Source organism: Gavialis gangeticus, unplaced genomic scaffold, assembly GCF_001723915.1.
Source record: "Gavialis gangeticus isolate Ggan-Ray unplaced genomic scaffold, GavGan_comp1, whole genome shotgun sequence".
In the NCBI taxonomy this organism is placed as follows: Eukaryota; Metazoa; Chordata; order Crocodylia; family Gavialidae; genus Gavialis; species Gavialis gangeticus.
Genome location: NW_017729022.1, coordinates 118,217,407 through 118,241,697, shown reverse-complemented (window position 1 = coordinate 118,241,697; position 24,291 = coordinate 118,217,407). Strand labels below are relative to the sequence as shown.

General features: G+C 49.2%; 1 protein-coding gene across 1 annotated transcript; it reads left to right on the top strand.

Moving 5' to 3' along the window:
* The first annotated feature begins 14,161 nt into the window (after nt 1-14,161).
* On the top strand, nt 14,162-23,158 carry AICDA (activation induced cytidine deaminase). The gene is made up of 5 exons (XM_019516048.1): nt 14,162-14,254; nt 18,773-18,920; nt 20,428-20,698; nt 20,846-20,961; nt 21,257-23,158. The coding sequence occupies exons 1-5, from the start codon at nt 14,247-14,249 to the stop codon at nt 21,308-21,310; spliced, it is 597 nt and encodes a 198-aa protein (XP_019371593.1). The 5' UTR covers nt 14,162-14,246; the 3' UTR covers nt 21,311-23,158.
* The last annotated feature ends 1,133 nt before the right edge of the window (nt 23,159-24,291 follow it).

Here is a 24,291-nt window from a genome sequence, read left to right as displayed (position 1 = left end):
CCCAAAACTGGATGCAGTACTCCAGCTGTGGCCTCACCAAGTCCGAGTACAATGGGAGAATGATGTCCTGGGATTTGCTTGAGAAGCATCTATGTATGCTATGGTTTTGCTTGCTTTACTAGCTGCAGCATCACATTGAAGGCTCATGTTCATCTTGTGGTGAATCCTGACCCCCAAGTCCCTCTTGTCCATAGTGCTAGTCAGCGTAGCACTGCCGAGCCTATAAGGATGCTGCAGGTTTTTCCTGCCAAGGTGGAGAACCTTGCATTTTTCAGTGTTAAACACCATCAGGTTCTCATCCACCCATTTCATGAGTTTGTCAAGGTCTGCCTGTATCTCCCTCCTGTCCTCAGGTATGGATGCTTTACCCCAGAGTTTGGTATCATTGGCAAACTTGGCCAGTCCGTTTTTGACACCAATGTCCACATCATCAGTGAAGATGTTGAATAATATAGGCCCAAGGACAGAGCCTTGAGGGACCCCACTGGCCACAGGGCACCACAACGATTAACTTCCATCAATCACCACCCCCTGGGTCCAACCACAGAGCCAATTCCCCAGCCAGGGGATCGTGGTGGACCCAAGGCTACAGTTGGCCAGTTTTGCCAAGAGGTGATCATGGGATACCAGATCAAAGGCTTTTTTAAAGTCAAGATATATGACATCAAACTCCTCCCCCTTGTCCAGGTGATAGGTCACCTAGTCATAAAAGGAGATAAGATTGGTCAGGCATGACCTACCTGCAACAAACCCGTGCTGGCTATCCCTCAGGGTGTTGCCATCAGCTAGCCTGTATATGTTGGCCTCTTTGATAATCTTTTCTAAGACCTTCCCCAGGATAGAGGTCATGCTGATGGGCCTGTAGTTTGCCGGATCCACTTTCCTCCCTTTCTTGAAGATTGGCACCACATTGGCCTTCTTCCAGTCTTCAGGCACTTCACCAGAGTGCCAGGAGTTTTCAAAGATCTGTGCCAGGGGCTGGGCTATGATTCTTGCCAGCTCCTTGAGTACCCTGGGGTGTAAGCTGTCAGTGCCGGTGGACTTGAAGGTGTCCAGCCTCTCAAGGTGTTCCTCCATGAGGTCAGCATTGATGGAGGGCAAGGAAACACCCTCACTTAGGCGTCCCTGTCCTGTAATGTGCCGGGGAGTCCCATGGGACTTGTGAAAGTACGACACAAAGTATCCATTTAGTAAGTTGGCATTTTCCTGGGCATTGGTCATCAGTTCTCCCTTCTGGTTTAGCAGGGGTCCAGTGATGCCCTTGCATTTCCTCTGGCTCCCCACATATCTAAAAAAGGACTTTTTATTGTCCTGGATACTTGTAGCCAGTTGGAGTTCTGTCACAGCCTTGGCTTTCCTGGTTCGCTCCCTGCAGGTCCGGATCAGTACAGTATATTCCTCCTTGGAGGTGGATCCCATCCTCCATCCTTTGTAGATCTGTCTTTTTAGACACAGGGGGACTGCTAGTTCCTTGTTGAGCCAAGGGGGCTGCTGTGCCCTCTTGCTGCCTGTCCTCTGAGACGGAATAGCCTTAGCTTGTGTGTCTAGGATCACTCCCTTGAGGAGCAACCACTCTTCCTGGACTCCCCTCCCCTTGGGGTCGTGGTCCCTTAGGGCCTCACTTACAAGTCTCCTGAGCTTGTCAAAGTCAGCCCTCCTGAAGTCAAGGCCCTCTCTACTGCTTCCCACCTATGCGTAGCTTGCCCTGGAGTTCCAACATAGCTTGACTCCCCCAGCTTTGCCAGTGGGAAACTGCACTTTTATGAGGCTTAGACATGAGGACTCTCTGTCATGGAGTGGCTCATGTTATGTTCTGTCAGATCTGCAGGCAGCTAGCCAGTGCCTGACCCCTTGACTGCATGATGGCTGCACAGCATACAGGTGACTCGACTACATGAATTCTTTGTTGCAGAGACAGGAAGCTCACAGTCCCAGATGGTGCTTGCATCACCTCAGGGTGTTCATACCTCAGCATGGTTTTGGGCAGAACCATTTTGAGATGTCCATGCACAGAAAGGCTTTCCTCAGCTGTGGGCAAATCTTGGAAATTAGCCCTGTACCTGGAACCAATGGCTCCCAGGGAATTTCAACATGTGACTCATGGGACAACATTTGGATCACCAGCGACCTCCACAATGCAGTGGCTTCCACTCCAGTGGGTAGAGTACAATGGCAAAGGGCACTGGCTCTGCTGGACCTGTTGTATGGCTCCTTTGATCCATGTCTGTAACAGGCTAAGAGTGACCACAACCTTGCTCAGAAAATAAATGATATTTGCACAAAGCCATACAGGTGTTGCTGAGTTTCAGGGTATGCTCGCTGCATTGGTTGTCTGTGGTATATGACCTGCACACTTGTCAAAGCATGTGCTCTGCTTGTACCTCTCTGCAAGAGATTGAGGTAAAGCACAAGGTGTTGTGGTGGAGTGTGTGCATGCATTGCACTGGGATGAAGGAGCTGCGGGTTCCAATCCTGGCTCTTACACTTTTCAAAAGCAAAATATTTAAAGTGAATTGTGAAATGATGGTCTTAAGATTCATAGATTCATAGATGTTTGGGTTGGAACGGACCTCAGTAGGTCATTGAGTCCGACCCCCTGCCCTGGGCAGGAAAGAGCACTGGGGTCAGACGACCCCAGCTAGGTGCTTGTCCAGTCTCCTCTTGAAGACCCCCAAGGTAGAGGAAAGCACCACCTCCCTTGGAAGCCCATTCCAGATTCTGGCAACTCTTACTGTGAAGAAGTTCTTTCAAATGTCCAATCTAAATCTGCTCTCTGTCAATTTATGACCATTGTTACTCCAGGGGGTGCCCTAATATATAGAGCATCTCCTATTCCCTTGTGCCCTCCCCTGATGAATATATAGGCAGCGAAGGCTGAAGAGATCTAGGTCCCTCAGTCTCTCCTCGTAGGGTCTTGCCTGCAGGCCTCTGACCATACGAGTGGCCTCCTCTGAACCCTCTTAAGATTCGCCATATCTCTTTTAAGGTGTGGTGCCCAAAACTGGATGCAGTACTCCACCTGCGGCCTGACCAGTGCCGCATAGAGGGGAAGCATCACCTCCCTGGACCTGTTCATCATGCATCTGCTAGTGCACGATAAAGTGTAGTTAGCCTTGTTGATCACTTTGTCACATTGATGACTCATGTTCATCTTGGAGTCAACTATGACTCCAAGATTCCTTTCCACTGCTGTGCTTAAAGTCTGATTGGACTTTCAAAAAAACATTCAACAAGGTCTCTTACCAAAAGCTTTAGAAAAACTGAATAGCCACAGGATTGGGGGGAAGCTTGTTTCATGGACTGAGAGCTGGTTAAAAGGTAGGAAGCAAAGGGTAGGGCTAAATGGTCACATTCAGGATTGAGGAAGGTCAGAAGGAGGTCATGCAGCGATCTGTGCTGGGGCCTATTTTGTTCAACATTTTCATCAATGATATGGAAATGTGGGGGGAGGTCAATAAATCTCCTAGTTTGCAGATGATACCAAATTATTCTGGGTAGCCAAATCCCATACTAACAGAGATGAGCTGCAGAAAGACCTCACCAAGCTAAGTGACTGGGCAAAAAAGTGGCAGATGAACTTCAGTTTTGACAAGTGCAAGCTAATGCATGTGGAGAAAAATAACCTCAGGTCTACTTACATATCAACACAAGCTGCTGACTGTGCAGTAGCTGAGAAATATTGTGCAGTAGCACATCACAGCACAGACAGTGCTAATACACTACTGCACAGTAGCATCACATAAAAGATGTTTGCCAGTGCTACTGTGCAGTAACTCTGGTTTCTGCGCATTTACTTAGTACTTGCTAATGCAAGTACTAAATAAATGCCCAGTCATGACTGTGCAGTAGTGTCTTGTGTAGATGCACCCAATGCTGGGTTCTGAACTATCTGTTACAACTCAGGAAATTGACCTTGGAGTCATTACACATAGTTCTTTTAAACATCAGCTCAATGCACTGGTAATCAAAAAAAGCCAATAAAATGTTGGGCATCATTAAGAAAGGAGTTCAAAACAAAATGGAGAACATTATCATGCCATTATATATATCCATGGTGCACCCACATCTTGAATACTGTGTGCAGTTCTGGTCTCCACATCTCTAAGAGGAGGTAGTATTATTCAAAATGGTGCAGAGAAGAACAACCAAAATGATCAGGGGCTTTGAGCAGGTGTCGTATCAGGAGAGACTAAAAAGGCTATGTCTAGTAAAGCATGAAAGGAGTGGACAAAGTGACCAGGGAACTGTTATTCATCAAATCCTGAAATACTAGAACTAGGGGGCACTCACTGAAATTAGCAGTACATAGGTTTAAAACTAACAAGAGAAAGTACTTTTTTGCACAGCACAGTTAACTTCTGGAATTCATTGCCACAGGAGATGGTAGAAGCACATAACATAGCCAGGTTAAACAAGGGACTAGGTCTATTAACAGCTGTTGAACAGAGTGGTTGGAGATGTTTTCTTTAGCCTTTCTAAATCAATAATTGTGAATGCTAGGGAGGGTACTGAATAGGGGATAGATAACTCAAGATAGGTCTGGTTCAATTCTCTCCCTCTAAAGCATCCACTCCCGCCACTGTCAGAGACAGGACACTGGGCTAGATGGACCATGGTCTGACCCAGTATAGCACTTCTGATGTTTTAACTTTCTCTAATCTGTTAACAATTTTTTTGTTTATAATATTAATAAAAAAATCAACAATCATGTTTGCCTCTTCAGTTTAACAGGAGGTCAAACCACTAAACTGAAGACAGTGACTGGCTCAGCACTTGGAGATAGGGTCTGTTGAAATGCCAAACCAATTTCTCACAGCAGTAGCCTCTTCTGCAGGGCAGAGAGAATTCTAGTTTAGCCAGCTCAATTCAATGACTAGTTAATTCAGAGTTTAGAAACCAGTTTGCGAGTGAAAAAGGTTGCTTTCATTTTCTAATTTATGAATAAAAATGAGACCTGAAAAGCTGAGATCTACTGGTTCTAAAATCTTGAAAGATGGAGAGCACATCTCCATGGTGCCCCTGGGGGATGTCAAGCACACCTTGTCTGCCCACTCCAACTCCTCTCCAGAGTGCCAAACTCAAAAAGGAGGTAACGAAACTATGCCAGAGGCCCTTTCAGTGCTGTACTCTAGATCTGTGTCCCCAGCTTCCAAGACAGCAGCCGTGGTGGGGATCCCCTAGACCAGTTTCACCCCCTCATTTCTGGGTTTGGTGCATGGGAGTGGGAAAGGATGGGCAGGGTGTGCTTCAGGTTGATGACCCCTGAGACCTCCACGGACACAGAGTGTTCATCTTCATGGCGATTGGAGGAGATCACTTCCTTTGATTAACAAGCCAGTTCATTTAAAATGAAAAGAGTCTCTTAGTAAGTTTGTTTTTTCCTTATACGTCCAACAAATCATAGAATTCGAGAGCATGGGAGCTAGAAGATCCATCCAGAGGTCACTTACTCCAGCCCCTTGCTCAAGGCAGGACCATCTCTGCACAAACCATCCCAGCTAAGTGGTTGTCTAACTTGCTCCTAAAAAATTCCAATAATCGCATGCAGGTCTTCCCAACCTCTTTAGGTAATCTCTAATGGTGCTGTACTATCCTCAGACATAAAACAGATTCATTTAACAAACTAATAAGTACAAATTAAAAATCCTGTTTTTATGCATTTTCACTAGAATTCCAATATCCATCCAGATGGAGCTTGACACAGTTCAGAAGTAAAATATTGCAGTCTAGGAAATCAGAAATGGGCCATTCCACCATTTCCTAACACAATATAGAAGGTAGAAATTAAGAATTGGAATTAAATATGTTAAGTTTTATAATCGCTTAAACAAGGATGCACATGTGTAGCATGTCCTCTTTATTAGCAAAAAGAAACACCAATTTTAGAATGACAGAATCACAGAACAGTGGGGCTGGAAGGGACCTCAGGAGGTCATCTAATTCAGTCAACTGCTCAATGCAGGATTATTTCTATTCAAACCATCCTAGACAAGTGTTTATCTAACCTAGTCTTAAAACTTTACAAATATCTCTCTCACACAACTACTAGGCACAGTGCCTAAAATATCCAAAACACCCAAGCTTGCTACAGGTCAGGCATAGGGAAAAGGGTACTATTAAGGTCCTAACATTGTAAGGACAGGAAGTAGTTGTTAAATATGAGCAAGAGAGTCAGGGAAGAGGGCCATGTCCCCCTGCTACAGAGGAAGTCAAAAGCTCCCACAGTTCATGCCAATCTGTCTGGGGTAATATTCCTTCTGGACTCCAAATGTGGTGATCAGTCTGGCCTTGAGCAGAGGAGCAAGACCCTCTAGCCAGGAATCTGCATTTTTTTAAGTCCCAACAGGAACATCAGCACTCTTCAGTCAAAATCTCCAGCCTGACTGCAGCCAACACTGAATGCTTCTGAAGAAGGCAGAAAAAATTCTGACATCTGTGGCATAGGTAGACGAAACAAGGGGCATGTATGCATGACACTTTAAAGTGGGTTAAATGCTTTTGCACCGCTTTGATGACATTGGTGCTTGCACACATTGGCACCATATTGTGCATTAATTCTAGCCACTCAAGCACATTCATTAACGTAATGAGCTTTAAATTACTTTGGGGCTCAGCAAACTAAAACACCATGGCATGAAGCACTGGGCTCTGTGTGGCTCAGGGGCTGTGCAGGCAGCCCGGCAGCAGCCCGGGAAGGCAGGCTCCACCAAAGGACAAAAAAGCAGCGAGCCTGATGTTTGTTTTTTTTTTTTTCCCTGCAGCCTGCCTGCCTGCATGAGCTGTGCAGGGACCCAGTCCTTCCCTCTGCAGCTGCCCAAGCCGGGTGCCTGCAGGCGGATGCCACCTGGGGGGGGCACCGCTGCAGTGGAGGAAAGCAGCAGCCAGCCCCCCTCCACCCCCAGCCCAGGGACCACTCCACCCACCGGCAGCTCACCCTCCCTCCCTGCCGCTGGAGAGGTAGTAAGATATGGGTGTACACGACATAGGGGTTTACTTTGCCCTAAATTAACTGATGTTTTTAAAAAAACCACCACTTCAATTTAGGGCAAAGTAAACCTCCGTTTCATCTACACACGCCCATGTAGCAACAGGAGGGAGAAAACATTCTTGCCTGGCCTCATGTGGCAACCAGCTAAGCCTAGAAATGAGAAAAAACAAACACCCTCCACTCTGCTCTACAACCTAGGGACAACAAACTTTTGCATACATCGTGCACCCTGACCGGAGAGCCAGAAGTCCCCTTCTATCATCCTATCTGCCAACCCCATCTTTTTCAGGAAGAGAGAGACACAATGTAGCTATTGAGCAGCTGGCTTCTGTACATCTCTATTAAGAGCTTACCTTGACTATTCAGCAGTAGGCCTAAGCCTTTCTTAGTCGTTCTTTTCTGCAGATCAACAAATCAATGTGTTTCAATGTTTGCCATGAGAACCAGCTTTTTTTAGGACAATAACAAATGCATGTCAGTTCAACTTTCAGGGCTTCCCATCAGCCTGCCCTGCAGTACTATGTCCTTGGGGCAGGGATCCTTGCTTTTACAGAGCATTGCACAACAAGGGCCCATCAGATTAATACAAATAGGTAGTAACAGGGACAGTGTGACTTCGGCCAGTCACGTGTGATTGTATACCCCCGCTAGCGATGGGTCTTAGAGGCCTGGATTGGCCCTCATCCGAGATCACTGGGCATCATTCTCTAGGGGTTTCATGCAACGATGTGCTTGCTCTCAGGGTCTGCTTCAAGTTAGGCTGTGTTACAAACCACATTAGCTGGAGCAGTATTTAAAACTCAGTCCTGTCACCAGCCGGGGAATGAGGTAGGCCTCCCACCAATGACAGAGAAAGTGTAGTAAACAGTGCAAGCTATCAGCAAAGGTTAACCACAGCGAAAACCAAACACACTTCCCCCAAGTTCAGATATAACCAGGGGGCCCCACTCTGTCCTCCAGCTTGCTTCCTGCGCGCTGTGGAGATGGAGTGGAAGCAATGGGGGCTGTATAACACCTTTGTGCTTGTGTTGAGGTGAATGCTAGAGGACAGAAGCCCTGGAGGATCGTATCCCTCCAGCTTGCTCTGCTGCCACCCCCCACTACCTGTAGCACAGCCTGGGGCTACACACACCCCATGTCTCCTCTACTGGCTGAATTCTGCTCCTACAACCCCTCTGTGGACACAAACCTCCGTATATTCCTCAGTCCATCAATTATTTCTAGCCACTTCTTCACCAGGAGGCTGGGTCAGTCCTTTGAATCAGAAATCTTGGGTGTCTCCTGTGTGAAATCACTTCTGCTTGCTAAGCTCCCAGGTGACTGCAGGCCAGGTATTGACAGGGGTCCCTGTTTTGAGCCCGGCCATCCCTTCTGCATCTGAGTAAATGACATGGTTCATCACAGCAGTGTCCTGACAGCCACTGGGCTGGTCTGCCAACTTGGTGTACTGCCTAAGTGGAGGACAGTGTGCGCACATCCCGCTGGGGCACATTGGTGGGTGCTGACAGGAAGATCACATTGAAAAGTTCATAGAGACCCCATGATGCCTCCTCAGTGATGATGAGATCATGTAAGCCCATGGTGTGGCTACAGAGCTAGAAAAGTCAGAACTTTTTTGCCCCATGTTACCTCTCTCCCATCCTCACACAGCATGTGTGGGGGTGGGGAGGGGGTCCTTCCATCTGATTGTGCTAGAGGTGATGCTGCCTTCAGGGACCAGCCCAGACAAGCACGTGAACTTACTGGTGACAGGAGAGACTTTGCGGGGAGGAGGAGGAGACTCTGAAGATAGGGATGGGTTCCACTTTTTGCCCTTTCCTCCCTGACTTCAGCAAATGGGTCTTCTTGTGCTGCTGCCACCTGCAAGCATTGCAGCCCATAACTCCGGTGCTGCATGAGCCTCAGGACAGTGGTAAGTCAGAGCTGTGAAACCATAACCACAGCCCCCTTGTTCTCACTCTGAACAATGCTGAGGCTATATTGTCTCCCCAAGTCTGAGAGCTGACAGCAAGTGGATGGTGCTGGTGACCTCAAGCTACTAGGTACCACCATGGGAGGAGAGGTTGCTTGGAACAGGGCCAGGGAGCAGGGGATCAACAGCTATAGAGTGGAGATGGAAAACTTTAAGTCCCCCTTGGACAGGGACTGAAGTGGAGGGAGCAGTGCTGTGGAATAGGAAGGCTGGGCATGCCAGGTGTAGTGGGAGTGAAGCATGGAGAGCAGGAGGGAGAATGTCCTGTGCTGGAGACTGAAGCCCTCAGCTTGCCTGTGCCATGAAAACAGGGCAGCAGTGTGCAGGGAGGAGTGGCGAATGCTGCCAGGCAGACTGAGCCCTCTGGACATGGTGGAAGAGTGAACCAGAGCAGGGCCAGGCCAGGGGAGAGGTGCCAAGTGCTGAATGCTAAGGTCTCTGTAGATGCCCTGGGCCAGGTAGGAGGTTGAAGGCAATGGGCAGGCAGTGCTGGAGCCTGGGGCCTGGGCATGAGGGAAACCGGGCTGGACAGCCTGGTGGGTGCTGTCTTTGCACTCACCCGAGCTCTCCGTGCAGCGACGTTTGATCACTGACTCAGCGTTTTCCTTACTGTAAACGTGATGCACCGCCGACCGCACGCTGCAGCACTGAGCTGGAGAAGGCATGCAGGAGAGTCACTTCAGGCTGCCAGGCACTAACCACATCCTCCCCACCTGTGCCGGGTGGATGAACCTCGTGGTGGCCCTAAACTGCTGATCCTTTTCCTCCAGCCAGCATGGGTGCCTGTCATTCCTCAAGCCTTAACACCCTGCATACATCAGCTTTTGGATTACAAGGGCTGAAACTGTCATTCTGGAGGCACTGAGAGAGAGGAACGAGGCAAAAAGGGGTGAGGGACCCTGGCAGAGCTGCGTGGGGAGCCTAGGGCTTGGATAGCGGGGCAGGAGTGAGGGACACTGGTAGAACTGTGTGGGGAAGACGTGTACTGCTTCACAGCTCTGCTTCTGAGCTCACACATCACTATTGCTCTCTCTATTGAAGAAATACAGTTGATGCAGTTTGCAAGCCTGGCCATGCATTTATTTACACATTGATTTAATAGAGAAAAGCCCTTGCACTGAGCCTGAGGTTCCTGTGCAGCGACTTTGCTGCAGCAGTTTCAGTGTCTGCCTTCACCAAGCAGAGAAAGTTTTGCACCTGTCTGAGGTTTTCACTTGAGAGGAGGGGCAGCAGGTGGCTGTGTTTCTTGCACTTGGCCACCGCACTCGCCAACTGGAGCTGCTGGCGCTCAGTTCAAAATGCGATTTCTGAGCAGAGGGGAATGGAAAAAACAAATAGATATTTATATCTTGCACAGCCAGATCACACGACTTCCTGTTGACTAAACAGACCTCCTGGCCTTTGCTTTGGGCTGGATAATTGCTTTGCAATATCTTTTGATTTTTTTTTCTGTCTGATTTCTCAGACTCCTGCTGCCTGAGCCTTTGCAGACAGAGAGCGGAGGTGATTTTTTTCCCTCAGATTCCTTTCCTCTCTTGTCTCTCTTTACTGGGCTTGCACCCAGCTCCCAAGAGCCCTGATTTATACTCAGAGTCCCCTGTGGAGCTGGAGCAGTGCTCCTGAGGACAAGCACACCCTCCAGAGCACCCTCACCACCCACCCTGTTAGGTCTAAGGGACATAGAGGGGTCTCCCAGTGCATCTAGATTACCCACAAGCTGTGCAGGAACAAACTATAGATGTGGCAGGACCTGCAGTGCAAATGCCCTCTTGAGTGGAGAACAGTTGAATATGCAGTATGTGGCACCACAGACGTGTCTACGGCACCACGTACCGCACTGCTGCACTCATCTTGACACAGCCATCCTGTATATAAATAAAAATACTGAACTCATGAAAAAGGTACACTGGCTGCATCTACATGAAATGCTGACTGCGCAGTAGCCCAATGCTACTGTGTAGCAGTGTCTCGTGGCAACAACCATGATGCAACACTACCACACAGTCGTATGAAGCTACTGCACAGGAGCGCCACAAAAAAGACATTTGTCAACACTACTGTGCAGTAACTCAGATTACTGCGCAGTAAACAAGTATTAACTAACTTTGCAATTATGACTGCACAGGCATCATCTTGTGTAGACGCAGCCCCTTCTAAGTAATTCAGTATTAACAAAGGGCTTTGAAAGAAGCTTATAACTATAATTATTCTAATTTTTTTTCTTCCGTCATCATTCCACAAAGACCAAACGTCCTCTGGCCTACTCTTTGGAAGCAGAGACAGTACTTTGACTCTTTGAGGGCATCTCCCCTTCAGGGTGGATAATCTAGTTCAATTTTGTATGAAGCATGATATTTGTTCAAGCTGAAGGGAAATGTGTACTCTAAGACTCTGTCCAACCAGGAGCGTAGGCTGAGAGGCAAAAGATAAAGGTTTCGGACTGCTTTCAGGGTGGAAAATTTGAGGTAATGTTTGCTGCAAGCATTTGGCTATGAAAATTAGGAACCAGAAAAAGAATGCAACTGAGACGTCCTTAATTTACCTGATGAGCCACTGACAGTTGTGTTCTTGAGAAGCAGCAGTTTCTGTGGTATCTCTTGATATTTTTGGATTGTCCTGCAGAAGGATCCTTCTGTCTTTCTTAGCTTACATGTTAAAAGGCTGAAGGCAGGGTAGAGATGCACCCTATAGACTAAGTGAATCAGAGATGCATAAGTTTTCCTGAGCAAGAATTCACTTCATCACATGCAGGGTGCAGATGAACAGGCTAGCAAAGACAGAGAGTGATTTGAATATGAAAGAAAGGGAAAGAAAGAAGGGATGGAAAACAGAAGGCAGTTGCAGTGCTGAGAGAGGTAAACAAGTAATAAAACCATAGGGACAAAGGGCTGGATCACAAAAGCAAATCCAGGTAATGGGATAAGAATCCGTGCTCCCTGTCTAGACTTAGCACAATCCAGTCTGTGGATGGTTTCTTGTGTTGCAGTTTCATGCTCACTTATGCTTTTAAAGTTTTGCTGCATAAAAGGCAACATATGTAATGGTGACAAAGGGATCTAGGGGTATTACTGGGACAAAAAGTTTAGAAGGATTAAAATGGGCATATATTTATATACAAATATTTGGAATATTCTCAGCAATTATATTAGCTAGGGGACATTTTTATAAAATGTATAAATGCTTATGGTCTAGGACATTGATGAGACCCTAAGGGTCATCAACAGCTGTAGTTGCCATTGTCCCTAAAATCAATAGAGCTGTGACTGTTTACACCAGCCCCTAATTATGTGGCATGTGGCAGAACTCCACGGTGGGCACATTGCTTTGGATGTGTCCGCTGGGGAGATCCTTGCTCCCACCTCTGGAGCATCTGGGGCTGCCTGTTCTCAGAAGCTGGAGAATGTGCCTTACAGACTCATTGGAGAAAAGGGCCCCAGGTTTGAGCTGGTCTGACATTTTGACTGTCCCTTATCTTTTTGCATAGCCTGGTTTCATATGACACTGTCAAGCTGAAAGCCTATGAAACAAATACAGAAATGCAAACAAGCACAGACAGCTGGAGAATTCACTCCAGCATTGCAAAGAACGTTTTCCTTGCAACTCCTCCGCAGCCTCATCCCATCTTGTCCTTCCACTGAGGATGCTCCTCCATCCTCAGGCAGTGGGTAGGACTCGGGATGCTTGGTTGGGAGAGAAGGAGGAGGAAGAGGTATCATGTCAGAGAGATCTTCCAACTGGCCTCTCCACATCCTCCCTGAATTGGACTGCTGTCCAAGCCTCGGCTTCCTGTGCTGTCTCCAGGGTGAGGCACAATCCTGCCAGGTGCTGAGGCCCTTCTGGGGGAAGTGGACATGGCTGGGGACTCGAGGCTATAAGACATCAACGCGGGCAACTCTGGTTGCAAAGCACAGAGTGGATATGTATGGTGCCAGGGCCGTGATTCCAAACAAGCAGAGCGGTCAACAGACTCATCCACCATCTTCCTGAGATATGGCATTGAGGCTTTTGGCCCTGACCCTGCCCTGAATAGCCTGCAAGCAGATGTCTCCTCCAGCTGTGGTGTATGCACACACTGTAAACAAACGGACTGGGACCTTAGCCAGGAGAGATCCCTTGGGCTTTTTTGCATAAAGCTGTGTAATTTTGAGTCTTATTATTTATCTTTCATATTTACACTGTTCCCACGAGCATCACATCGAGGTGTCATGCTGCAGAGTAAACTCCATCACTGCAGACTGTGCTTTGCCTCACAGAAAGCACGGATGCACAAGCAGGTTAAGGGAAAGCAGAAACCTATCACGTCTGCAACCTGCCTGCTCTGACTCTGCACCAGGTGTGAAGCAGCTTGCCCCCTTTTCATTGAGGGGCTTCAATCTCGCTTTTACCATGAGGAAAACCTAGGAACATGCCCAGTTACTGCACAGTTGCTAACACACTGCATATTCAAACCCTAGATTACCTTATGGGAACTTTTTCATGTCCCTTACTCTAAATCTCTGCTGCATCCTACTTTGGAGACAGCTCCTGTGCTTAACTGTAATACCACTGCGTGTTGTGACCCAGTGGTATGTCCCACCCCAGAGGCAACTGCTTCTCAGCATCTGGGAAGCAAATTCTACCTTTGGTCTGAAAAGCCCTTCATGCTCCTTTTTGGGAGCAGGGGGAACGCAGAGGAGAACAATGCAGATCAGGAACTAGTTGGGAACCAGTTGCCTCTGTTCTTTCCATGAAAGTTTTCAGATGCCAGTGAATGACACTCTATGATGCATCCCCCACCATCCCCACGAGGTGGGTCAGTGTCATTGCACAGATGGGTAAACTGAGGCACAGAGAGTTTATGTGGTTTTGTTCAAGGTTACACAGTGAGTCTATGGCTGACTGCCTCCCGGTCCTCTCTAACCACTAGACGATGCTTTCTGACTTGTTATATTATTAATATCAACTTATTGTGGTCTCTCAGAGGTGGCAGGGGACCAATGATCAGCACACTGTGGGGAAGCAGCCAATCAGGGTTCAGCATCTTTTAGAACTGATGCCCCTTTAAATTTTAACTCTTTCCTCACCCATTCCTGTGGTCTTGAAGACTGCTAGCTCCTCCCCTACCCAAACCAGGCTGAACCTGGGGGGAGATGCTGTGTGGGGGTGGCAAATGAGGGAGGGACACCCAGGGCAGCTCTCACTTCTGTGCGCCAAGTCACAGAACTGTTCAGACGAAACAAGTGAGCAGGGTCACTCCACCATCCTCCCCGGGTCCCCCCGCCACCCTGAGAGAGACCCCCGGCAGCCATGGACAGGTAAAAAACAGTGCTCCAACCTCTTGCTCATAGCAGAACTCAGGACTTTTCCCTCTGCACTAAAATCTGCCTTGTGCAGCTGCCCGCCCGCTCTCCCTCTCTTCATCTGACTCAGGCCCCTGCTCCCCACACCCTCTGTCTGTCTTACCCTCATTCCTCCGTCTCTGGGTCTCTGTCATTCTTTCTCTCTCTGACTGTCCCTCATGACGTGTTTATCTCTCTCTCTTTCTATCATTTCTCCAAACTCTCTGTCTACCCTGTTCTGTTGCTTTCTCATATTCTCCTACAAAACTCAGACAGACAGAGAGAAAGAAACAGAAGGTGGCAAAGATTCAGGGAAGGATCTTAGGCACCTGCTGTCTACCACTCAAGCATCTCAGCCCCTGTCCCTCTGGTCCCTCTCTCTCTCCACCTGCTCTGTCTCCTGCTTTTGAGTTCAGTCCCTATGCTGGTGCCCAGGCACATGCCACCCCAGACTCCCATAGCCCTCTATGCCCTACCCATTTTCAACTAAAAATATTCCTTTCTACCTTGGAGCTCACATCAGCTCTTTCCGGATTCTCTCTTGCCTTGATTTCTCAGGGGATTCTGCCAGAGGAAAGGGTTCAAAATATGCATGGAGGTGACCCAGGTAACCCTGGCAGTAACTAAGAGGTTAAAGCCAGGGAGCAAGTTCCCACTAGATGTGGGCATCTCTTAGGATTACTGTCAACTGAGCAGGGTTCAGCAAGGGCAGGGGAGTTCTCCTTGGTCATTAAAGAGCACCCATGCACCAAAGGTTTGAAGCAAACTGTATGCACCTGTGTGGAGGAATGCCATGCTAGGGCACCAAAGTAAGTAGCTGCTGTATTTGGGGGCAGAATTGTTATAAGGAGAAATAAGATGAAACAGGGGAGGAAAAAAGAAAGGGGGAAACAAAAAGGAAACAATTTGAAAGGGAAAATTTTTACAGAAAGATTCACACACACAAATCAAGTGAAAAAAGACTCTCCTTCCTTTTCAAAACCTGCAGAACTGAAAATTTTCAGGTTCTCTATACAGGGCTTTTTTCACAAATTGTTCATGTTTTTCATGATTTTTCACATTTGTTTATAATTTCCTTTTTTTTTTTCATAAAATGTTCCCATTGCCCATGGTTTTTCACAATATTGTTCACAAAGATTTTTTTGTAATCCACTCAGCTCCTGTGTTCTTCCCTTTGCAATTCAGCATCATAGTCAGGGGTGGGCAAATGGGGTACCAGCCCTGGGTGCACACTTAGAGGGGTATAAGAACAGCAGCTGCTGCCACTGCCACAACCAACCCAGCCCCTACCACCCTGGTAGTTATGTCCCTGTTAAGACTGACCTCAGCTAAGACCTCAGTACTATGTCCTGAATGTTATACCTCCCCCTTCACAGGTAACAGCAAAGGTTATACTCCTTGGGCACCGGAGCATCAGTCACACAGGAGGCAGGGTAGAAGGGGCATCCCCTCGCTGCCTCCTTCTCGTATTAAGGGGAAAAATTCCACACACACGCACATATACACCCCCCCTGTGGTAACCCGCAGCTGAAACTGAAAAATCCTGAAATGAGCCATGGGTCATTTAATTAGTGTTTTGTAATCTAGAGCTAGAACATCTGTGTGTGCGTGCGTGTGTGAGTGCGTGTGCGCATTCCAGGGAGAGCTGGAGGACAAATGTGAGCAACCCCAGTGAAAGAGAAACAAGTAGGAAAGAAAGCAAGAGTGATAAGAAAGGGGAGGTGAGGGAAGAGAGAACGGGACAGGCGAACAAGTGGGAATCAAAAAGTAGGGTACAGCAGAGACAGAGAAGGGGCCACGTAAGGGTAGATGGACCTTGTTAATTGAGCAGTGTTGGCTTGGGGCGGTGCCTACCTAGGGAACCCCCAAGAACCTCCCTGCTGGTGCTGGGATTGATGTCATGTGTTCAGTCGCTTAGGTCTTTCCTTTGGCTGAGTGCTGGCTGCAATGGCCCAGGGTGGTGCTAGCGGGTGCTGTGCTGCAGGGGGTGGGTGGTTTAGGCAGGGCTTCTTGCTAGGAGGTGCTGCACTAAAGGGAGTGGGGTGGGTGATATGATAGAATGTGATATTGTTTATGATACCGAGTATCTAATAAAAGATATCACATCTACTCAAAGAAACTTGCCTGCCTATGTCCTCAGAGCGATGCGGCTACAACCACAAACCCAGTAATATGATAGAAGGCACTCTCCCCTGAGTCAGTGCTGACTGCAGTGCCTCAGGCTGGTGCTAGGAGGTGCTGTGCTACAGGGGAGGATGGCATGGGCAGAGTGGCTCAGTTGCTCTCTGAGTAGAAACAGATGTCTCCTGAAATCTTATTTGTGTCACCATAAAATTTTTTATGGATGCACAAATGCTGAGCAAATGGGTGTCGATACCCTTGGTCACACTGCATGGAAGGAAAATTAGTGGCACCACAAAAGCTAGTATTAGACTCTGCTGCTTTATTGCAGTGGATGCCTGTTAACTTTGTGGAGGAAAAGTACAAGAAACCAGAGCTGCTCTCACCCTCCTGCCACCCTGGGCACATGCTCTAGGGGCCTGAGGGAATCTCAGTGTGCCTCTCCATAAGCAGGGAAGCCGGGGTTACCTGTTTAGCCAGACCCACTCCCCCTCGATCATGGGACAGCAGGTCCAACTGGGCAGGGAACAGCCCGTCTTTCCATACTCAGTCACACCTGTCCCCAGTGATCCTGGGGGACAAATCTTGCTGAACAGGGAAATTGGGGAGATCACATCTCCTCTTATCCTGCACTATCAAGGGTGGGGCAGAGAAGATATGTGTTTGGCCCCATGAAGCAGATCAGCAGATCAGCTGTGCCATGATACATTGTGACAGCACTGATCCACTTCATTTGGAGACATCTATTTCTAGCCTCTGGGTCCAAACTAATGCCCTGGAAGAGGAAGAAACAACTCCACTTGCAGCTAGCAATAATTAGGTCTTATCTATATCTAAACTGAATAACACAATGCATTCAGTGCTTTACACGTGGCTATGAGTTTAAGGATATAAAGCAGAAACTGGGATACATGAGCATGTGTGCATGTTCTACCTGTAATGTATGGTAGTATCTTGCATGTCAGGCTGAAAACTGTTTGGGAAGAAAAAAGGTCGTGTGTGAGAAAGAGTTGCATGAGTCTGTGAAACAGGGTGTGCCCAGGGAAGGATGGATTTTTGTGTCAGTATGCACAGGGGTGGCACTGCTGTGTTAGGCAGGAAGCATGACGGGGTGAAGGCAGGTACGCTGCATGCAATAGAAGGGGATGTGCCTGTGCATGCACTGACATTTGCAATGGAGGGGTGAGGACTGTGAGAAGGTGTGAGGGTGTGCAAACGAGTATGTACAGCATGGTTGTTCCCTGTGTGTGTGATGGGCAGGAATGCTTGGATGTGCTGGCAGAAAGGGATTGTCATTTTGATTTCAAACGTAGAGGAGATGCTCAGAGATTTGGGTTCAGCGGGCAAAAAAAGTGCATGCATGCATGTGTGTGTGTAATGGTGGGATCTGTCCTTGTTGCAGAGACTCAAACTGGCTTCAGGCAGAGAGCCCCCACTCCAACACAGTGAACAATAGACACCGGAGCTGAACCGCCCTCTCCTAGATTTTGTCCCCACCCACTGCTCTCTTAGTGTCCCAAGCCCAGAAGCAGATGAACCTGCATGGGCCCCTTTTAGAGGAAGGAGATGACAGGCCAGGATTATTTTTAACCCATTCACTTCTGTTTTGCATTGCTGTGGGAGAGGCAGACATCTCACCACAGCAAGCACAGCTGTGTAGAGCTGCTGCTGCTGCTGCACCCCCACATGGGGCTTTGACTTCCTCCTCTTCCTGGGGTGTCCTCACAGTGGGGCCTACCCAGGGCAGGGGAACCCTGCAGGTAGAGGCATCTTCAGGCATTAGGTCCCAAAACAGTCTCCCCACACTCAGTGGGCTATCCCAGGGGATCTAATGGGAGGGCTTTAGCCTGAGTGCTACTACTCCCACTCTACCTTTCCTGGATGCTTCATGCCACAATATCTGCTTTTCCACTGGGTGCATCAGGGTGTGGCTAGCATTAGCTGTGTCCAGGTCTAGTTTGGATGGATGGAGTCACACAGTTTAGAAACATCTTTGCATTCGTGGACCCAGATTCCCCAGGCTCTGAGATACATCCCCATTTATTCCCCGCTTTGCAGGTCCCTCCTTTCCTGCCCACGCCCTCTGGACACATGCAGGCTGTTTCAGATCCCTGCCCTCCCCCTCTTAGTTTCTGTTTGACTGAATTCTACACACTGAATTATTTCCATTTCCCCTCAAAATGACACCCCTCCCTGCCCCTCACTTCCATCTCTGGACCAAGTGCAGGTCAGGACAGCATTGGGGCACAGCAGGGCCTCAGAACAAAGGTGCAGGGAGCAGAAGCGCAGTCCTGCCAGGGCACTGGACAGGGGTACAGTGATCTCCTGCTCCAGGATGTGCTGGTATGGTTCATCTTCCTTCCACCCCCACAGCCTCCTGATGAAGCAGAAGAAATTTCTTTATAACTTCAGGAACCTGCGCCGGGCCAAGGGCCGGCACGAGACCTATCTGTGCTATGTGGTGAAGCGCCGGGACAGTGCCACCTCCTGTTCTCTGGACTTTGGCTACCTGCGCAACAAGGTGGGCACTGGTCTGTCCAGATTACCCACCCCATTTGTCTGCCATCCACAGTCCTCTCTTGGCCCACTGCCACCCCCTGCCCCAATGCACCAGCTCACCTTTGTACCTCTCTGTCTCCGTACCCCACCAAGCATGCCTCCCCTGCTGCCCTTCTTGCTGCCCTCCCACCCGGTATCCCTCAGTGCACTCCTCCAACCTGGGGTTGATGAGAGAGTGGTGAAGCCATTTCACTCCTTCTCACCCAGGGGTATGAGCTTGAACCCGATGCTGCCCTTATGCCAAAGGTTTCATAGTTTCATAGTTTCATAGATTTAGGGTTGGAAGGGACCTAGTAGATCTTCTAGCCCGAACCCCCGCCAGGGCGGGAGAACAACAAAACCCCAAAACAAGAAACGGGACTCAAATGAGTCCAGCCAGGTAGGCATCCAGCCTCTTCTTAAAGACCCCCAGGGTAGGGGCCAGCACCACTTCCCTTGGAAGTTGGTTCCAGCTCCTAGCCGCCCTAACTGTGAAGTAGTTTTTGCGGATGTCCAATCTATACCTCCTCTCCATCAACTTGTGCCCATTACTCCTTGTTATGCCAGCGGGCGCTAGGGGAAACAGCGTCTCCCCCAAACCCTTCTGGTCCCCCCTAGTGAGTTTATAGACTGTCACCAGGTCCCCCCTCAGCCTTCTCTTGTGGAGGCTGAATAGGTTCAGGTCCCGCAGTCTCTCACTGTAGGGTCTGCCCTGTTGTCCCCGGATCATGCGGGTGGCCCTCCTCTGGACCCTCTCCATGTTGTCCACATCCCTCTTGAAATGGGGCGCACAGAACTGGACACAATACTCCAGCTGTGGCCTGACCAGCGTCGCGTAGAGGGGGAGGATCACCTCCTTGGCTCTACTCGAGATGCACCTGTGGATGCACGACAAGGTCCGGTTAGCCCTGCCAACCATGACCTCGCATTGTCGGCCCATGTTCATCTTGGAGTCAATAATGACTCCAAGATCTCTTTCTGCCTCCGTGCTCTCAAGTAGGGAGTTCCCCATTGTGTAAGTGTGCTGCTGGTTCCTACTGCCCAAGTGCAGCACCCTGCACTTGTCCGTGTTAAAACGCATCCTGTTCCTGTTAGCCCACCCCTGTAACCTATCCAGATCCCTCTGCAATCTCTCACTCCCTGCTAGCGTGCTCACCTCCCCCCAAATTTTGGTGTCATCGGCGAATTTAAACAGGTTACTTTCCTTGTCCTTACTCCACCCAGCATGGGGAGTCAGAGGCAGCTGGAGAGGATGGTGGCAACATCACCCCTGTGTATGCATATGGATCTAGAAATGTGCCCATTAACCATGCTAGGCTGAGGGTCTGTGAGGCTTAGGAGGACCTGTGACCTGTGTGACTTCTGTGTGACACTAGTCTGTGCCCCTGGCAGTCCCTATCTGTGCTCTTTCATGCCCAGCAGTCCCTTTTCCCCTCTGGTTTCTGCCCACCCTGCCTCACTGTGCCTCACTCTCTGTCTCTCTGCCCCAGTCGGGCTGCCATGTGGAGATGCTCTTCCTGCGCTATATCTCTGCCTGGGACCTGGATCCAGGGCGTTGCTACAGGGTCACTTGGTTTACCTCATGGAGCCCCTGCTATGACTGCGCCAGGCATGTGGTTGACTTCCTGCGGGCCTACCCCAACCTGACACTACGCATCTTTGTTGCACGCCTGTACTTCTGCGAGGGACGTAATGCTGAGCCAGAGGGGCTGCGGCGTCTGCACCGTGCCGGGGCCCACATTGCCATCATGACCTTCAAAGGTGGGATGGACAGGTGGGGAGAAGGGAGCTGAGAAGGGGGGAGAAGCATGGGGTGAGATGGGAGAGGGGCTGTAGGGATCCCTGGGGAAGCCAGGTCCTGCCCAAGGTGGCCCTGACCCTGGTATTTGTGCTTTCTGCCCTGGGCAGATTACTTCTACTGCTGGAATACCTTTGTGGAGAACCGGGAAAGGACATTCAAGGCCTGGGAGGGGCTGCACGAGAACTCTGTCCATCTCACCAGGAAGCTAAGACGGATCCTCTTGGTAAGGGTCATTCCTCCACCTCCTGCCCTTCCCCACCACCAGCTTTCCTGCTCTCTCCTCTCCCCCACCATTTCTTCTTTGCTGCCTGTTCTCCATTTTTCCCCTTTGTCTCTCCTATACATGCTCTCCCCACCCCCTCACTTCTTCACTCCCTTTTCACTTCCTTTGCCCTGACCACACACCTCTCTCCTCCTAGACTCATTAGTGCCCTTCTCTCCCCCTTCTTATGCCTGTCTGCCTGTGTGAGATCTCCACCCCACAAAGCTAACCTGTCTCTCCTCCCCTCCCTGTGCAGCCCCTATACGAAGTAGATGACTTACGAGACGCCTTCAGGACCCTGGGACTCTGAAGTGGGCAGAAGCAGAAATCACAAACAAGCTGAAGACTCTGAAAATCCTGGTCCTACAGTTGCTCTCTCTTTCTGTCCCTCTCACTTTTTCTCCTCTTCTCTTCTTCAGCCTTGAGTCCTTGTGTCCTGAGATAAGGCCACCTCTCTAATGGCAGATGGCCCCTATCCATTCCCTGGTCAGCACATCCACCTGCTGATTCCTGGGAAAGATCAGGGTTGGTAGGAAATCCCCACCACAACCTGCCCTGCCTCAATCCTTCCGGGCTGTGGCTTCACTGCAGTTTCCCAGGGCCTGGCACCCAGATCTGAGCACCCTGGCTGGGCACACAGGGGATGAGCAGCCACAGTGCAAAGTGCCCCCCAGTTGATGGAGGTCTCATGGCTGCTGCGCCCACTGCCTGTGGCACTATGCACTCTGTGAGTATGTCTCATGGCTTTTAGCACTGCACTAAACTGACATACCCGGAGACACCTTCCCTGGGAATTGTGAATGTACTGATTTATCCCTGAGCGCATTTTTACAACCCTCTCAGCAGCCAGATATTGGCCACCATTGTCTGTCTGCCTTATCCGTGGCAGATTAGGGTGTTATACCTTGTGGTGGTGCCAGGATTGAGTATTTAATTTTACTAGTCAGTTGGACACTGGATTTGTATAGGGTGGTTTGGATAGGGGTGATCCTGCCTTTGGCAGGGCTTGCATTTGATGATCTCTGAAGGTCCCATCCAGCCCTACTTCTTCGTGATTCTGCGATCCTTCTGCAACTAGGTGGGGGGATTGTGGGCAGACATGGGAGGACTCTCAGCATTCAGGTTGTTTATCTGTGTCCTCACAGAAAAGTGCACAGTAATCTTTTACCAGAGCAAGCTGTGAGCACCACTGAGCTTGACTTCAAGAGCTCTGTGAGTGGGCAGGCAGGGAGCAGGGGTAACATAAGAGCAAGAGCTCAGTGTAACTCTGCGGTGAAGACAGATACCCATCTTGTGTCCCTACAGCACCTCCTGCTGGCAGACAGCATCACTGCACTATGTGGGATGTGGCCAGGAAGCCAGCTGCCCTGCACTGCTTCCTATTCTACCTCTTGGGCTGAAAGGTTGGGGCTACAGTAGCTGTGAGCTTCCCACTGCTGTCCCAGTCTCCTTGTATGAGGAAAGTCAAGATCTGAGGAGAAAATTCTTGAAAGAGGAAGAAGTTTTCCAAGTATGAGCATTAATTTGGGGTGGCCAACTAGAGACAACAGACAAAGGTGCTGAGCATGCAACACTCCTCTTGACTCTACCTGGAGCTGCACGTGCTCAGCAGCGAAGCTGACCAGGGCCTGGTCTTCTTGACCTGGGTAGTGAAAAACAGTGACACTGCATTAGCACAGTCTTTTTGAAAAGGTTGGCCTACAGTGTTCCCATTTCCTCTGTGCTCCCTGAACTGGGGCCCCACGGTCTGAACCTCTTCACAAGCTGTCCAGTCTGAAAGGTAACACCCTGCACATCAGTCCTTTCACTCCCTTGCTTTCCCAAAGCTGGGGGCCCTGCAGGAAGTGCTACTGCAGGGTCTGAGACTGGATGCAGCTAGAAGCCTGCAGCCCTTCAAGTTGCACCTCCTGATGGGAGAAGCCAGACCCGGAGAGCTCCCCTCCCACCCAGGTTCCAGCACCCAGCAGAGGTTGGGTGTGGATCAATCTCAACCTAGCCAGCACACCTGAATGTTCCTGATGGTATCACCCCCTGGGTGACATTGGGACAGGAAGAGCTGGGACGGTTCTCTGCAAAGCATTAACTGGACTGCACAGTGCTGTATATTGGCTTGATATGATGGATGTTATTTATAGATCAATAAAGATCCTGTGTCTTAGTCTTAGCTTTTGTGATCGATTTCCAAGGTGGGCCACATGTGGGCTGGTAGGATAGAGGGGAAGACTGGGTCATCATCTAGACATTAATGTCATATCCTGGACCCCCTGCTCATTTCAGGCCAATCCAATGCCATCCTCCAACATGTTTTGTCTAAGGGTTTGCAGTGTCTTCATTTAAACCCACTGGTTCAAACAGTTGGATGATTTATACTCCGGTGAGCATTACTGCAGAGAGAGAAAGAGAAGAATAATGAGGATATGTTCAGGGCATCTTACCCACATGCCACAAACTCCACACAGGAGGGTGAACCCCAGTACTCACAAAGTGCAGATTAGGACAATGAGGCATTGACCTGCCTTGAACTGGGGTACAGTGGAATAGCAGCATTGAGGAGAGATTTTTAAAAATTTTTTGGAAATTTTGTCTGTTCCAGGTCAAATTAGTCAGATCAGTTCCAAATCCTTTTGACTAAGCAAACTGCAATTGTTCAAACACCATATGTGGCGCTGCAACCAGCAAGTATCCTCTACCCCAGACTTTTAAGCCTGGGGCTTCAGATACTTCCAAATCCTTTAATGGGCATCCTACATGCAGGCCCAAGCCCAGAGGCTTGGGGCTTGAATGCTCCCAAGTTTCACTTGCCCTTAGCCAATGGCCGCAGGAACAAGCTAGGGAGGAGTCCCTCATTTCCATAAAGTAGGCATATAACCAAGATCCTCCCACTGGAAGCTGGCAAGTGGGAAGCTAATTACAAGGGTATCATAGGGAGTCAAGTCCGCTTTTGAACAGGGGTGCACCCTCTGCTACACACTGCCATTTAAATCCATTTCAGCTTGAGTATCAGACTAGTGCAGCAATTACACTTGATCTTAGCTCATAGGAGGCAGAGAAGCGAGAGGAACCAACCTTAAGAATAGATTAAGCATTGAGGAGAGATCCCACAGCTGTCTATGGGCTGACGCACAGCCAGGGCCTAACCCAGTAGGCAACACTGGGGTGGGGCATACATGATACACCTATCAACCAAATGTTACACACAGCACTCTCTGGAAGAACTAGAGAATGGGCTTGTGATGGGAGTATCACTAATCAGAGCCTTTCCAGGAGTGGCTCCGCCCTCCTGTAATGGGC

Bases quoted from the DNA above. Each gene is read 5' to 3' on its own strand.
- AICDA (XM_019516048.1), top strand. The intron at 20,699-20,845 runs GTGGGATGGACA...TGCCCTGGGCAG, and splicing joins TGCCATCATGACCTTCAAAG to ATTACTTCTACTGCTGGAAT. The intron at 20,962-21,256 runs GTAAGGGTCATT...CTCCCTGTGCAG, and splicing joins AGCTAAGACGGATCCTCTTG to CCCCTATACGAAGTAGATGA.